Consider the following 16,497-nt stretch of genomic DNA (forward strand, 5'->3'; position numbering starts at 1 on the left):
ATTGGCTAACATCTGCTCCTCTGACCTATATTTGGCTCCTCTGTCGCTCCTCACTCACGCTGATTGGTTAAGACCTGCTCCTCTCGCTCCTCCGACCTACTTACAGCTCGCTCCTCACTCTCTCTGATTGGTTAAACACTAGTTATAAATAGGACCTGTTACTAAATTTACACGGGCCTTATGCAACCTGTCAATCAGGTTGGGCCCTAATACACAGCTCCACGATGCTACAGAACGTAAACAACTCCTTATAAGGAAAACTAGCTCCCTGCTGCCCCGTATATACACACACACATATATAGACCCTACACACACCCTATGTAATACATATACATAGCCCACTACTATATTACCCTAAACAATAATACAATTAAACTACATTTCTAATTTAATAAACATAAGCGTGAAATATATTTCCACGCTACACTACCCCCAACTTACTAAGTTTTGTCTCCGACAAAAGTTAAAGAGATAACAATCAAATCCTGTCTATTTCAGAAAAATGTTCAATATACATGTATAAGCATTGAAAACGGTTTACATTATCAACTCACTCGCACAATAATATTTCAATCACAAATGATTCAAATAAAATACAGCGTCAATCATAATGTTATGAACACAAAACACGAAGTAAATCCAGTGAGAAAATATTACAACTAGTAGAAAAATGTTCCACATGATGATAACGTAATGTTTGCTTTTATGGTTAAAGTCAATCGTTAACACAGTGTTTATCATATCCGGACCAAATATCGGAGAACGTACCGTTATCCAAATAAAGTTCATTATCCAGGGTCCTTTAAATGGTCACACAATAAAATCCATTGAATGTCACATTATTCAAAAATCACAGAATGTCTTTTCAGCATCTAAAAGTCTCATTAATAAATCCATTCAGACATCGAATTCTGTGTATTGGCGCGTCCCCATATTGGCAAAATGTTGTGGTATTTCCTCCAATGTCTCCCGTACCAATCTCGGAAAGTCGACGAACTCAGGGTCCACACCTTCCGAGTAACCAATAGATGTATCCCGTCGGACTTCCTGGACTCCATCTGTAAATGTGGTGGTGGTCAGAGTCATGGATATCATGATGGTTTGTGTACTGACATTGCACACAAACACATTACTGGTTCCGGTCATAGGTTCATGTTCCACCTCGTCCTCGCTGACGTCACTGTATGCTGGGGCTCGCTCTGCCGTCTGCTTTACCTCCACCTCTTCTTCGCTGACGTCACTGTACCCTAGATCTGCATGTAGTTAATCAGCCGGCCAACTACGGTCCGGACATTCCGGCATACCATCACCAGAAAAAACATTGTTCTGTTGGCATGGTACAGGTAGGCACGCTAAATCAGTTCCACAGTTCCTCAATATCCCAATCATTCCTTTCGTCAAAGCAGGGTTGGCGTGTGGGACCACAACAGTGATTTCTCTGGTGCCTCTTCAGGTTGCTGCCTCTGGAAAATGTTTTCCCACAGTCTTCACATACTTTCAAAGATTTGGTGTTCTCTTCATGTTTCTCACGTACATGTCTGGATAGATTCCTGGATTCTCGGAAATAAACCCCGCAGTATCTGCATATGTGTTCGTGATTGTCCATAGTTGGAATCAGTATACAGTTGAACACTATGTCTCAATAAGTCGAGCTGGTTTTCGTATGGCCCTGCCAAGTCGAGTCACCTTGACAACCGGGGTTGACAGGTCTCCATCCCCCGGTTTGGAAGAGTCTAATGTGGGTTGACCCCTTTTTGTCATCTTGGTAACGGATGGAGTCGGGCTCTCGCTCTCTGATTCGTCGCTATCTGACTCCTCAGGTAACGCTAAAGAAGGGTCGGGCGTTTCATCGTCACGCATCACTGGTTCGGGGGTGTCCACCCTCGGGCGAGTTTCACTTCCCCGGTATGGCTTTAAGTTGTCCGCGTGTAACACAACAGGCTTTGATGTAGGCGAGTGTTGGATCTTAAAATCAAATGGACTCAGTCGCTGTATCCACCTGCAAATCTGCCCATCTGGTTCCTTGAATTTGTACAGCCAAGTCAACGATCCATGATCCGTCCGTAGCAAGAATTCACGTCCAATCAGATAATGCCGGAAGTATTTCACAAAGAAAACAACGGCCAACATCTCTTTCCGGGTCACACAATAATTACGCTCAGCTTTACTTAGAGACCTACTGGCGTACGCAATAACCACTTCCTGGCCTTCCTGGACTTGTGACAACACTGCTCCTATAGCGTAATTGCTGGCATCCGTGTCAAGTATGAATTTAATTACCCCCGTTTACGTCTGGATAGCTCAAAATAGGAGTTGATGTTAACCGTTCCTTCAGCTCATTAAAAGCTGTAGAGTGTTCTTCCGTCCACATCCATGATTTACCTTTCTTGGTAAGGTCGTGTAGACACTTCGCTATTAATGCGAAGTTTTTAACAAACTTCCTGTAATAGGACGCTAATCCTAGGAAAGTTCTTAACTCTGAAACGGTCTCTGGCGCTTTCATCTTCGATATTGCCTCTATTTTTGAAGGGTCAGTTCGGACGCCATCCTGTGACACCACATGCCCCAGGAACGTCACTTCTCTGCAGAAAAAGTGACACTTTTTGGCCTTCAACTTTAAATTGGCACCGTCAAGCCTTTCCAAGACTGCCGTCAAGTTGTCCAAATGTTGTCCGAAATCCTTTCCGTACACAATAATATCATCCAGATAAAGCACTGCAATGTTCCACTGTAATCCTTAATAGTTTTCTCATTAAGTCGCCGGTAATCCACACACTCTCCAGGAATTGTCCCGCTTTTGGACCAAAACAAGTTGTGAACTCCATGGACTCTCCGATCGCTCTATCAATCCTTGTTGTTCTAACTTGGCTATTTCTTCATCCAAGATTTTACGTTTGTATATAGGCACTCTCCGTGGTGCCTCCTTAAATGGTACGGGATCCTTTAATTTTATAGTATGCTCGCCCAACGTAGTTCTTCCCATCTTTCCCTTAGGATCCGCAAATGTGGTCTGGTGTTTTATCAAGAACTGCCTGAACTGCGCACGTTCCTCAGAATTCAGGTTAGTACATCCACGTTCGTACATTTCCATCAAATATTCCGGTAACATGTCATCGTGCTCGGCAATGTTATCAACGTCTGAAACCGTCCTGCCGATATCTTTCACCGGTACAAAAACAGCCATGTTGGTCTCTTTCTTCACTGTGACTGGCTCGTCACCAGGGTTAAATAATCTCGTATATAGCGATTTGTGTGAAGTATCAACAAGAACATTCGCTAAGGCTAATCCGTGAGAATGAATAAACACTTTCTCAGGTACGAGAACTCCAACATGTGAGTTAGTTGTTCTGGTCAGTCTTGATCTCACCACCATTTCGTGTTTAGCAGGTATAGTTACAGTGTCCATACTGACCACTCTGCTGCTTTTAAATCCGTTTTCGTTGACAGATTCATCTTTAGGTTTTCTGTCCGTGATGATAAACATCCAGTTGTCATAGTCCCATTGACATTTAAATTGAGTTATGAAGTCCTGGCCCAATAAATTTGTTTTAATATTGGCCACAAAAACTCTAAAGTTTACACTAATATCTCCAAAAGTCAAACACATAATAGTAGTCCCTAACACCGACAACTCGTTTCCATCGGCTGTCTCGAACTTGGAACGAGCAGGCTCCAATATAGGACGATCCTTTCCATAAATGCTATAGTAGGTATCTTCGGTGATAAAAGTCCGTCTCGCTCCGGTGTCGACTTTCCAGATTAAAGGCGTACCTTCCACCATACCACGCACTTTCATAGCAGCATCGCACTTTACTCTCACTTCGAGTAAGTTATTAATCTCTCCCTGTCTGCAGTTTCCCGCGGAAGAAATAGCACTACAAAACTCTGTTTCTGTATCCCTGTTTTCGGCGTCACTTAGTACAATTTCTTTTTGTCTCAAGGTTCCGCTGGGTACAGTTGAATTTTGTTTCACTCCTGTATTAGGCCTCTGTTCCTGCTCGGCGGGCGCACGGCCTACTGCTCCAGCCGGGACTCGTTTAACGACAGTTCATTTGTTTGATTGGAGGTCGAATTTCTCTTAACATCCGGGCACTTATTTCTCAGATGTTCTTCACTACCACACTCAAAGCACTTCAGTGGTTTCGGCGGTTTGGTGGTACGTTTCCCGGTACTTCCGTTTCCGGGTTGCTTGGCTGACGACATATTTTGCACATTGTACACTGAGCGCTTCTGGTCCTTAGCGTTCCGTTTTTCTCCCAACAGAATACATTCCTCCTGCATGGCAAATGTCACCGCCTCCTGTAATGTCTTGGGGCGCATGCGTTTAACCGCTAAACGGAAATTATCGGAAGAATGACAGTTATTAAGGAAAGTTTTTAAACTGCTCTCCTCCACATATTCTCTGTTGTTGGGGTATGCTCGTCTGTACAAGTCTTCCATAGTCTGTGCGAAATCTCTGTACGATTCGTCTGTTTTCCGTTTCCTTAATTTAGCCTCCGCTACATAACTTTCTTTCATGGATCTGTGTCCAAACCGGTCGTCCATTTTATTCTTTAATGTATCCCAGTCCTGCTTAACGGTATTATTCAGACCGTAAGCATACACCTCGGCTTGACCACGCAGTACAGTGAAAAATATACGCAAAGTCCGGGCAGGTGTCCAGCCATTCAGGTCAGCTACATTTTCGAAATACCGGATATATTCACTCCATATATCTTTACCGGTACCACTGAATGTCCGCTTCAACGGAACTTGTTGACCCCTTAAACTGATATCGTTCCGGGTGGACTGCTCTCCATATTCACGACTGGGCGTCTCCAATACATCTAATCCCTGAGACATATTTTGCACCATGTCTATCATCATGGGATTCCGTAACAACTTCACTACGAGCGAACATGTGATTAACAGGAGTATCACAAGAGTTCCCAAAACTATAAACTCCTTAGTGAAACAGACGATGACGTGGTTGGGGTATCTGTGGTACAGAATACCAACACAACTTCCCAAACACACCAACACAAGAATCCATTTCAAAATAAATCCTTTGTTTTGATTCCCCGTTATGCGTGAATTAGTGGTTCTCGCCTGTGAAGTAGTCTCACATCCATAACTACTCCCCGGAGTCCTTTGCCCCACATGCGGAATATCGTTCACATCCAGTGTATCCACATCTGGACTTCTTAAAGTCCGAGCCGGGCTACTTGACCCATCGCTATTCCCGACTTCACTCTCATCGAAATCAAAACTTAAATTTCGACGCACACGCGATGAAGTAAGCCCACGCTGAGATGGTCTCCTTGGTGTGTCCGGAATATCCATTGTCGAAAATTATCACAGATGTAAAATCCAAATAGTCTTATAATGTGAAAGTCCAGCTACCGTAGTCATAAAACATTCCATCCCACCGCTGCCACCAATTGTAGCGTTCCACTCGGGTATACACGAGACGCTATTAATAAAAGTTCGAGATGGAAGCTGACTACGGCAGGGACAACTATGACACCAGACTAAAATTCACATAATTTTATTTACACATCTATGAAGTTCAACATATCATACATTAGGTTCACATAAATCCCATTCAGACGTACACATGTACACACTTCGCATCGAATATACACTGTTTCACATAATATCCACGGGTGATAACTTCCAGTAGTCTTATGTATTCCATAGTGAGACTAACACACTTAGTACATCCCATAAAAGTGTAAGTTAAATCCAAGTATCAATATCTTATCACAAGTTGCGTGGAGTATTTCCCAAAGCAAAACTTTATCTCCTTGTTTTCGTCACTTTCACCCCTTATATACCACTTTCATACTGCATTTTCATTGGCTAACATCTGCTCCTCCGACCTATATTTGGCTCCTCTGTCGCTCCTCACTCACGCTGATTGGTTAAGACCTGCTCCTCTCGCTCCTCCGACCTACTTACAGCTCGCTCCTCACTCTCTCTGATTGGTTAAACACTAGTTATAAATAGGACCTGTTACTAAATTTACACGGGCCTTATGCAACCTGTCAATCAGGTTGGGCCCTAATACACAGCTCCACGATGCTACAGAACGTAAACAACTCCTTATAAGGAAAACTAGCTCCCTGCTGCCCCGTATATACACACACACATATATAGACCCTACACACACCCTATGTAATACATATACATAGCCCACTACTATATTACCCTAAACAATAATACAATTAAACTACATTTCTAATTTAATAAACATAAGCGTGAAATATATTTCCACGCTACATATATATATTTAAAGACTGACATGTTTAAATGATTAATAATCGACATGTATGTGTATGGAACCCCATAGCTGCCTAAAATGAAATACAGTATGTATGGCGAGTTTCGTAAAATATAGCGAGTTCATATACAGAGTTCCAGTATATGTCCCGGCCTCAGTTTCACCAACTTTTTAAAACTTCTAACCTTTATGTTTTTGTCTGTATAAATATAAAACGTTATTATGTTAATTAAGCTTCATAACCCCTTATGGATTGATCTTCATTTATTTTCCGTCAAATATGTTCACTTACGTCAACAATTCATAAGTAAAGTACATATATAATAAACCTCTAAAAATAGAACGGGAAACAAACCTGCGCGAGCCGTTGTTACATTCCCGGATGTTAAACAGAAAACCACGGGTTTGTTCATCAAATACTGAGAAGATTCACTACGACTTTACGGTGGCTTTTCACGATTAACCATCCTTAGGAACTTTGATGAATCGGGGGGCCTGGTTGTACCCCTGTGATTGTACAATAACGTGATTTCGTACATACCTGCGTCTGTCACTAACATAATTAATGTAATTACAGGTATTTCTATGTAATAATCATTTGTAGTATTTGGTCGTTCCAAACATTATGTATTCAAGCTTCAGATAAAAAATAAATTTAGATTATACATGTCAGTTTTGCCTCTTTACTTAACAATGGCAAGCCAAGGTGAAAAAAAACCTCAATATTTAAGAACCCTTTAATTTGGACCGTGTGCTTACTTAGCTACCAGTTTCTGTAATATGACTCCCCAAGTGGTCAGCATCTGGTTCAGTACATACGACCTTACGCTATCTAGCCAACAGAAGGGTACTTCCGTAAGGTTGGCGATCATGTGACTGGTCAGTTTCTCAGTGGTGAAACAGATGCTTCCCAGATTTTGAAGAAGCCAGCTCTGTTACTATACATATTCTCCCGATATGTAAGTGAAATACATTTAACGTTTGTAGTACATGGGAAGTCACATGACATGTCCAACAGTGTTCCTATACATATTTCGTTATATTCCGAGATTGTGTCATGTATAGGGAAGTATTAAAGAATGACATTAGTTTTATAAGGGACATACGTATATATACGTCTACATACGTCACTGGTCTAACATGTTATTTCTATTTCATTACAGCAATAGGTAGGTATTGTTTTCGCTGACAGGCAGATGTTTCTAAATGGTGTCATGTTGAACAGGAGGCTAGACTGGCCACCAGACCCTAAGTTTTTTTTTTTTAAGAATTGCCAAGCTAAATTCTAATACCAGATTATCTGCCCCTAGTTTGAAACTTAGGTCTAGAATCAGACATATCCTAGGGATCAAAATCATAAAGCTCAATTTTATTTATAATTTTAATATTCTAGAGACAAGGGGCCAGTCTAAACAGGAGGCCTGCGCCCTGTATACATAGTATCAATTAATCGTTCGATATTTCCTGTGACTAGTATATTGTCTTTGCCCTTTGGTGGTCGAGTGGTACAGTGGTAACGCTGGCCTTTCACTCTGGCGGCCGCCGGTAAGGTATGGAGTCACCTGCCCAACCACGTGGGATTTTCATGGGTTCTCCGTTTACCTCCCCCAACCCAATGACATGTAAAGTTGGTCATGTCAGTAGTTGCGAAATACAATAGAGCATTTCAGTTATATATATCAAATTTATATCTACACACCATGTCATTTTATTTGTTTGATATCAACAAATAACCTGTCAACATTCCATCTCAACAACAAACCGTCAACATTACATCTCCACAACAACCCGTCAACATCACATCTCCACAACAACCCGTCAACATCACATCTCCACAACAACCCGTCACCATTACATCTCCACAACAACCCGTCACCATTACATCTCTACAACAGCCCGTCAACATTACATCTCCATAACAACCCGTCAACATCACATATCCACAACAAACCGTCAACATTACATCTCCACAGCAACCCGTCAACATTACATCTCCACAACAACCCGTCACCATTACATCTCCACAACAACCCGTCAACATTACATATCCACAACAACCCGTCAACATTACATCTCCATAACAACCCGTCAACATTACATCTCCATAACAACCCGTCAACATTACATCTCCATAACAATCCGTCAACATTACATCTCTACAACAACCCGTCAACATTACATCTCTACAACAACCCGTCACCATTACATCTCCACAACAACCCGTCAACATTACATCTCTGACTGACAACACATCTTAATGACGACACATCTTAATGACGGCACATCTTAATGACAATACATTTTAATGACGACACATCTTAATGACGAGACATCTTAATGACGACACATCTTAATGACAATACATCTTAATGACAATACATCTTAATGGTAATAAATCTTAATGACGACACATCTTAATAACGACACATCTTAATAACGACACATCTTAATGACAACACATCTTAATGACGACACATCTTAATGACGACACATCTTAATGACAATACATCTTAATGACGACACATCTTAATGACGTCACATCTTAATGACAATACATCTTAATGGTAATAAATCTTAATGACGACACATCTTAATAACGACACATCTTAATAACGACACATCTTAATGACAACACATCTTAATGACGACACATCTTAATGACAACACATCTTAATGCCGACACATTTCAATGACGACACATCTTAATGACGATACATCTTAATGACGACACATCTTAATGACAACACATCTTAATGACGACACATCTTAATTAGAACACATCTTAATGACAATACATCTTAATGACAATACATCTTAATGACGACACATCTTAATAACGACACATCTTAACGACGACACATCTTAATGACAATACATCTTAATGACAATACATCTTAATGGTAATAAATCTTAATGACAACACATCTTAATGACAATCAATCTTAATGGTAATAAATCTTAATGACAACACATCTTAATGACAATAAATCTTAATGGCAATACATCTTAATGACAATACATCTTAATGACAACACATCTTAATGACAATACATCTTAATGACGACACATCTTAATGACGACACATCTTAATAACGACACATCTTAATAACGACACATAATAACAATACATCTTAATGACAACACATCTTAATGACAACACATCTTAATGACGACACATCTTAATAACGACACATCTTAATAACGACACATCTTAATAACAATACATCTTAATGACAACACATCTCAATGACGACACATCTTAATGACAATACATCTTAATAACGACACATCTTAATGACGACACATTTCAATAACGACACATCTTAATGACGACACATCTCAATGACGACACATCTTAATGACAACACATCTTAATGACAACACATCTTAATGCCGACACATTTCAATGACGACACATCTTAATGACAATACATCTTAATGACGACACATCTTAATGACGGCACATCTTAATGACAACACATCTTAATGACAATACATCTTAATGACAATACATCTTAATGACGACACATCTTAATGACGACACATCTTAATAACGACACATCTTAATAACGATACATCTTAATGACAATACATCTTAATGACAACACATCTCAATGACGACACATCTTAATGACAATACATCTTAATAACGACACATCTTAATGACGACACATTTCAATAACGACACATCTTAATGACGACACATCTCAATGACGGCACATCTTAATGACAACACATCTTAATGACAATACATCTTAATGACAATACATCTTAATGACGACACATCTTAATGACGACACATCTTAATAACGACACATCTTAATGACGACACATTTCAATGACGACACATCTTAATAACGACACATCTTAATGACGACACATCTTAATAACGACACATCTTAATAACGACACATCTTAATGACAATACATCTTAATGACAACACATCTCAATGACGACACATCTTAATGACTATAGATCTTAATAACGACACATCTTAATGACGACACATTTCAATAACGACACATCTTAAAGACGACACATCTCAATGACGACACATCTTAATGACACTACATCTTAATGACAACACATCTTAATGCCGACACATTTCAATGACGACACATCTTAATGACGGCACATCTTAATGACAACACATCTTAATGACAATACATCTTAATGACAATACATCTTAATGACGACACATCTTAATGACGACACATCTTAATAACGACACATTTTAATGACGACACATCTCAATGACGACACATCTTAATGACGGCACATCTTAATGACGACACATCTTAATGACAATACATCTTAATGACGACACATCTTAATGACGACACATCTTAATGACGACACATCTTAATGACAACACATCTTAATGACAATACATCTTAATGACAATACATCTGAATGACAATACATCTTAATGACGACACATCTTAATGACGACACATCTTAATGACAATACATCTTAATGACGACACATCTTAATGACGACACATCTTAATAACGACACATCTTAATGACAATTCATCTTAATGACAATACATCTTAATGACAACACATCTTAATGACAACACATCTTAATGACAATACATCTTAATGACGACACATCTTAATGACGACACATCTTAATAACGACACATCTTAATGACAATACATCTTAATGACGACACATCTTAATGACGACACATCTTAATGACGACACATCTTAATGAGAACACATCTTAATGACAATACATCTTAATGACGACACATCTTAATGACGACACATCTCAATGACGACACATCTTAATGGTTATACATGTTAATGACAATAAATCTTAATGGCAATTTATCTTAATGACAACACATCTTAATGATGAAACAACTTTTATATAGATACGCATTGTATTCTTTTTTATGTCTATATCATCTGTTGATCTACATGAGAAGAAAGAATCGTTGCAGAATATTTAATGATCTTGCATTTTGTTTCAGGTCAACAACTAATCATTCCACAGTCTCATCAAAAGGAGTCAATTTCCCAAGAAACAAACAGTTCAACAGAAATTTAGGAATGAGTTAGCGCTTGATGCTTAAGTAATAACGTAACGAATGCACCCTTATTAATAACGTTACGAATGTACCTCTACTGTCGATTGAAAAGGGATTCAGAGTAGAAAAGGAAAGTAAATAAATCTTTAATATAGATGAAACAATTCAGTATTCACACCTGAAGACACTGCCAACGACGCTCCTAGGTCACGCCATGCGACACTGCCAATGACGCTTCTAGCGTCACACCTTGCGACACTGCCAACGACGCTCCTAGCGTCACACCTTGCGACACTGCCAACGACGCTCCTAGCGTCACACCTTGCGACACTGCCAACGACGCTCCTAGCGTCACACCTTGCGACACTGCCAACGACGCTCCTAGCGTCACACCTTGCGACACTCCCGGCGGCACACTAGGCATCACACCTTGCGACGCTTCTGGTGATACTCCTGGAGACAAGCTTGGTGACACCCGGAGATGCACACAGTCGGCACACTGGCGACACACGACGACACACCTAGCGACACTCCTGGCTATACTCCCGGCGACACACCTTGCGACACATCTAATGACACCCCCGGCGACACTTCCGGCGACACTTCCGGCGACACACATGAAGAAGGGTTACTAAAAAGAAACTCCCGACCAGTCTTTACAGATGAATTCCGTAGCACTTACTGTCGGGAATCCGTATGAATGTAACATATGTGGTAAGGAATTCAGTCGACTTTCAGATCTGTTGAAACATAACAGAGAGGAAGTGTGCAAAGCAGAGCCGCCTTGTAAATGTGATATCTGTAATATTACTACGTCATTCGACTACCGGAAGTTACATCAAACGGCTCCTTCACTCAAACCTCCTAACGGACCTGACAGGAAACCATTACACTTCCAGGTACAACACAGAACCATTAGAAGTAACGGTCAGAAACCCATTAGGAGTAACGGACAGAAAACCATTAGGGGTAACAGAGAGAAACTTAGTAAGAAAACACCATATATCCAACAAAAGCGAAGTTTAACTCATGCCGGCGAAAGGAGATTCAAGTGTGAAATATGCGGGGCAGGATTTCGACGACCTTGTAACTTGAAAGAACACACAAAGATTCATACAGGAGAGAAGCCTTTCACGTGCGAAATATGTGGTAAAGGTTTTATTTCATCATCTAAAGTACGACGACATCGAGTTATACACGTGAAAGAGAGGCCTTTCAAGTGTGATATCTGTGATAAACGGTTTAGTCAGATGTCTTTTCTCCGCGTGCATTCCATGACCCATGCTGGACAATATTATTCTTGTGAGGAATGTGGAACGGCTGTCAGGTTGTCACATATATTACAGCTTGCTCCAAGTGTCGGTACAGGAGTGGAGGCATGCAGGTGTCCAATATGTAGTAAAGAGTACAGCTCTCTCTCGGATTTACAGCGACAGCACGTGACGGATACAGGAGAGAAACTGTTCACGTGCGACATCTGTGGAAAGTCCTTCGGCGTGTTAAGGAACTTACAGCGACACACACAGCTCAAACATGCCAGGAGGAATCCATCCGACTGTGGTTTCTGTGGCAGGACCGACTGTGTGTCGTGTAATATGCAAAATATACGAGAGAATATGCAACCGACAATAATATATAGACCCCAGATCTCGCCCATTATAAACATACAGACAATCTATCTACCACCGACTGTGTGTTATAACTCCAGAGAGCTGGTTAGTGAGAATTCAGGCATGATGCATATCACCGAGCTGGGTGGGACTGTTGGTGGGACTATTGGTGAGACTATTGGTGAGACTGTTGGTGAAAGTGCGCTAACTGATGTTAGCGAGTCTCTTCTTGTTAGCGAGACTGTTGGTGTTCGTGAAATTATTGGTGTTAATGAGACCATCAGTAATACTGTTTGTGTTAGTGAGAATACTGGTGTTAGTGAGAATACTGGTTTTAGTGAGAATACTGGTTTTAGTGAGAATACTGGTGTTAGTGAGAAAACTGGTGTTAGTGAGAATACTGGTGTTAGTGAGAATACTGGTGTTAGTGAGAATACTGGTGTTAGTGAGAAAACTGGTGTTAGTGAGAATACTGGTGTTAGTGAGAATACTGGTTTTAGTGAGAATACTGGTGTTAGTGAGAATACTGGTGTTAGTCAGACTGGTAATGATGTCACTGGTTTGAATACGATGCCTAGCGTTATTGAAATAACCGGTCTAAATGAGGTTATTGGAGCGAGAGAGTTTACTGAGTTTTGTAGAACCGCTGTTGATGAGAGTTTAAGAGTTTTTGAGACAACTGATATTAGTACGAATTGTATTGTAACTGAGAAATTTGGTGTTGGCGATTCTGGCATTGTTAGAGAAATTGACGGCGTTAGTAAACACACTGATGTTAGTGAGATAGTTATCGAGCCAGCCTCTGTAACTGAGCAAACGAAAGTTGTACAAATCAGCGACACGTGCGATATAACCTGTGTCAGTGTGACGACTTCTCTTAACGGCACATGTGGCATTTGTGAGACTACTGGCGTCATAGAGATTAACGGAGTTAGTGAGATTACTGGAGTTAGTAAGATTAACGGAATAAGTGAGATTAATGGAGTTAGTGAGATTAACGGAATAAGTGAGATTACTGGAGTTAGTGAGATTACTGGAGTTAGTAAGATTACTGCAATTAGTAAGATTAATGGAGTTAGTGAGATTACTGCAGTTAGAGAGATCAATGGAGTTAAAAAGATCAGTGGTGTTAGCGGAACTACTTCCAGTTATCAATTTGATATCGGTTTCTCCGACACGAAAATGTTTAAGTCCGATGACGGTGTACTTGTTATCATATTCAAGGCGGATAAACGTCCCATGGGACCATGGTAAAATACAAGGTCACAAAGATTAAGGTTTGTGCAAAAGGAAATAAAATCATTCACACTGTGCAGTTTGTTTTTGTGTAAAATTGAAGCTGGATGTATCAACTCTTCATAAACCAAACAAACGAACACGTGACTGATTTCCATTCTCTTCTATGTTTGAAAGTCTGCCAAATTGTGTTTCATTTTAGTCCGGGTTCCTTCTGAAACAAGAAATCAGACGACTTTAGGGAAATAAGGTTTTCAGCGATATAGACCAGCGAGTCAGATTTCTTCTAATGCTGTATGATACATACTTGCCAACTTTCCCGATTTAGTCGGGAATTTCCCGATTCCAGACTCCCTGCCCCGTCTCCCGATCGTATAGATAAAACATAGTGTATTCTCCCGATTTTGGAGAATATGTCTTGATAACCCCGTATGGAGCCCCTATTCATCTTGTTAGGCCTATGACAGGTAACGCTTGCTGGCTGGTGAAAGACATATGTGTGGGGCATTGGTCAGTTAAATGACCTGCTCACAGACCGTAACGAAATTCTGACACTTCACTGACCGCAAGGGTGACAATACCCCGATAAATAAACAATTAATTAAAACCAATTAAGCTGAGGACGCGTGGTGATGGTTTTGTAGCAGATCAGTCATGGTTGATTAAACGCTTGTAAATGGCTTCGTATACTGCCTTTGATGTCAAGCGCATAAACGACCTCTACTTGACAGTATATCTCGGACAGAAAAAAGTGAAAACAACACTGGCAATGTTATCAACGGAGTATCAAATTTGACAGATTACTTATTGAAATGTTAACTACATTTAAACATTGGCTGATCTTAAGATAATTAGCACAAGGAAATAAATTCACAATAACGACCATATAGACCGAAGGCCTGATTGCCGGTAGGTAACGTCGTTTCCATCACCGTATCATCAGCATACTTAGTGTCAATAAGCAGAGACTTATTTTGGCAGCCAAAACATGTCCACAAATACTCACTTTCTTAAACTAAATACTGTCATGTTAAAACTTTGAATTTAAGTATTAGTCACCACAGGTCTACAAAGCACGGAGTTGTAAGCCTATAGTGATTACAACTGCTAGTACAGCCCTTTTTATTTTTTTTTGTATTATTGCCTTTGTTGTAATCCAAAGGAAACATTTGAAATTTCATTCAGATATTATATTGTACTCTAGATATTTATCGTGACATTTAAGGTATTTTCTTTTGAAGTTTACTGCTGGAGAGAAAGCTTGATAGAAAGTGATATCATTGTGATAATTTGCATTTAATTGACTGACATCTATCTAACAACATAATTTTCATAACATATCTAAGTAAATACTTTTATTTAGAGTGGACAGTGAGTTAAATAATTTCCAGAAATAATTAAAAATGATGTAATTTTGTTGCTATTTTTTTGTAACTTGTTGCTTATATAATTATCTTTCCAAACTTGAATAAAAAAGATCATTGGCCAAGCTTGAAATAAATTTTTTTCCCCTTTTTTTCAGTGAGGGAAGGAAGCTTAAGTGCATGATCATGCAAGGAATTTATTTTCCAATAGCAAATTATCTCCCCTTAGTTTTTGTTTGTTAAATTGTCGCGCGTGAAATGTGTTTTCCGGTCAAAAATGTCGCTCACGCACTTTCTCCCCCATGAGAATTTTAAAAAGTTGGCAAGTATGATGATACTATTGTTACTTGAATATCATTAACATTAAGTAGTATAGCGATCGCTGAATTGGTTAGAGCGCTGACCACATAACCTCTGGAGAAGATACGAGGTGCGTGGTTCGACGCTCCTTGCCCATGTCGGGAAGCTGAGGAACGGGCTGGACTGTGCTGTCGTGGCTATGTCTTCGAACAAGACACTTTACTCTAATTGATCTTGATGGCATGCGACGGGCCTCTCGTATGTTGTTCACTGTTATCAACTACTACAAGAAGACCCCGCCTCAAAATGACCCTGGCTGTTCGCGGGTTGGTAAATCCAGGAAACAAACAAAATATTTATTATAAAGTCGATAACGTTCAATTTATCATACATGTATTTACATTTGGCACTAGTCTCCCATTGTCTCGGTGTTGATCATGGGTGCATCTATGAGCTCATATGAAGATTTCATGACGTGATTGCTACGTCATTTTGATCAACACCATGGCAATGCTTCGCCATGCGCAACGAATGAATCAAACGCAGTGAGGATAACGATTGAGAACAATTGCGTTACTATGACGTCATTGTGGCGCTATGTTGATCATCGTCACGGCAACGCTTTCTACTGTGTCAGATTGTTTGCAATTCAATTACAGAAAGGAAGTTTATTTTAAAATGCTA

The 16,497-nt window shown here is 40.0% G+C and overlaps 3 protein-coding genes across 3 annotated transcripts; 1 reads left to right on the top strand and 2 right to left on the bottom strand.

Moving 5' to 3' along the window:
* Positions 1 to 2,752: 2,752 nt before the first annotated feature.
* On the bottom strand, positions 2,753 to 3,796 carry LOC117332916. Its single transcript, XM_033891984.1, has one exon. It carries the CDS (start codon positions 3,794 to 3,796, stop codon positions 2,753 to 2,755), a length of 1,044 nt encoding a protein of 347 aa, XP_033747875.1.
* Positions 3,797 to 11,144: 7,348 nt separating this feature from the next.
* On the top strand, positions 11,145 to 14,226 carry LOC117333118 (uncharacterized protein SPEM3-like). The gene has a single exon (XM_033892252.1). The coding sequence runs from the start codon at positions 11,966 to 11,968 to the stop codon at positions 14,165 to 14,167; it is 2,202 nt and encodes a 733-aa protein (XP_033748143.1). The 5' UTR covers positions 11,145 to 11,965; the 3' UTR covers positions 14,168 to 14,226.
* On the bottom strand, positions 11,506 to 11,922 carry LOC117332917 (UDP-3-O-acylglucosamine N-acyltransferase-like). Its single transcript, XM_033891986.1, has one exon. It carries the CDS (start codon positions 11,920 to 11,922, stop codon positions 11,506 to 11,508), a length of 417 nt encoding a protein of 138 aa, XP_033747877.1.
* Positions 14,227 to 16,497: the final 2,271 nt, after the last annotated feature.

This window comes from Pecten maximus, chromosome 8 (assembly GCF_902652985.1).
Source record: "Pecten maximus chromosome 8, xPecMax1.1, whole genome shotgun sequence".
NCBI lineage: Eukaryota > Metazoa > Mollusca > Bivalvia > Pectinida > Pectinidae > Pecten > Pecten maximus.

Coding starts and splice junctions, on each gene's coding strand:
- LOC117332916 (XM_033891984.1), bottom strand. CDS start 3,796: ATGAAAGTGCGTGGTATGGTGGAAGGTACGCCTTTAATCTGGAAAGTC.
- LOC117332917 (XM_033891986.1), bottom strand. CDS start 11,922: ATGTGTGTCGCCGGAAGTGTCGCCGGAAGTGTCGCCGGGGGTGTCATT.
- LOC117333118 (XM_033892252.1), top strand. CDS start 11,966: ATGAATTCCGTAGCACTTACTGTCGGGAATCCGTATGAATGTAACATA.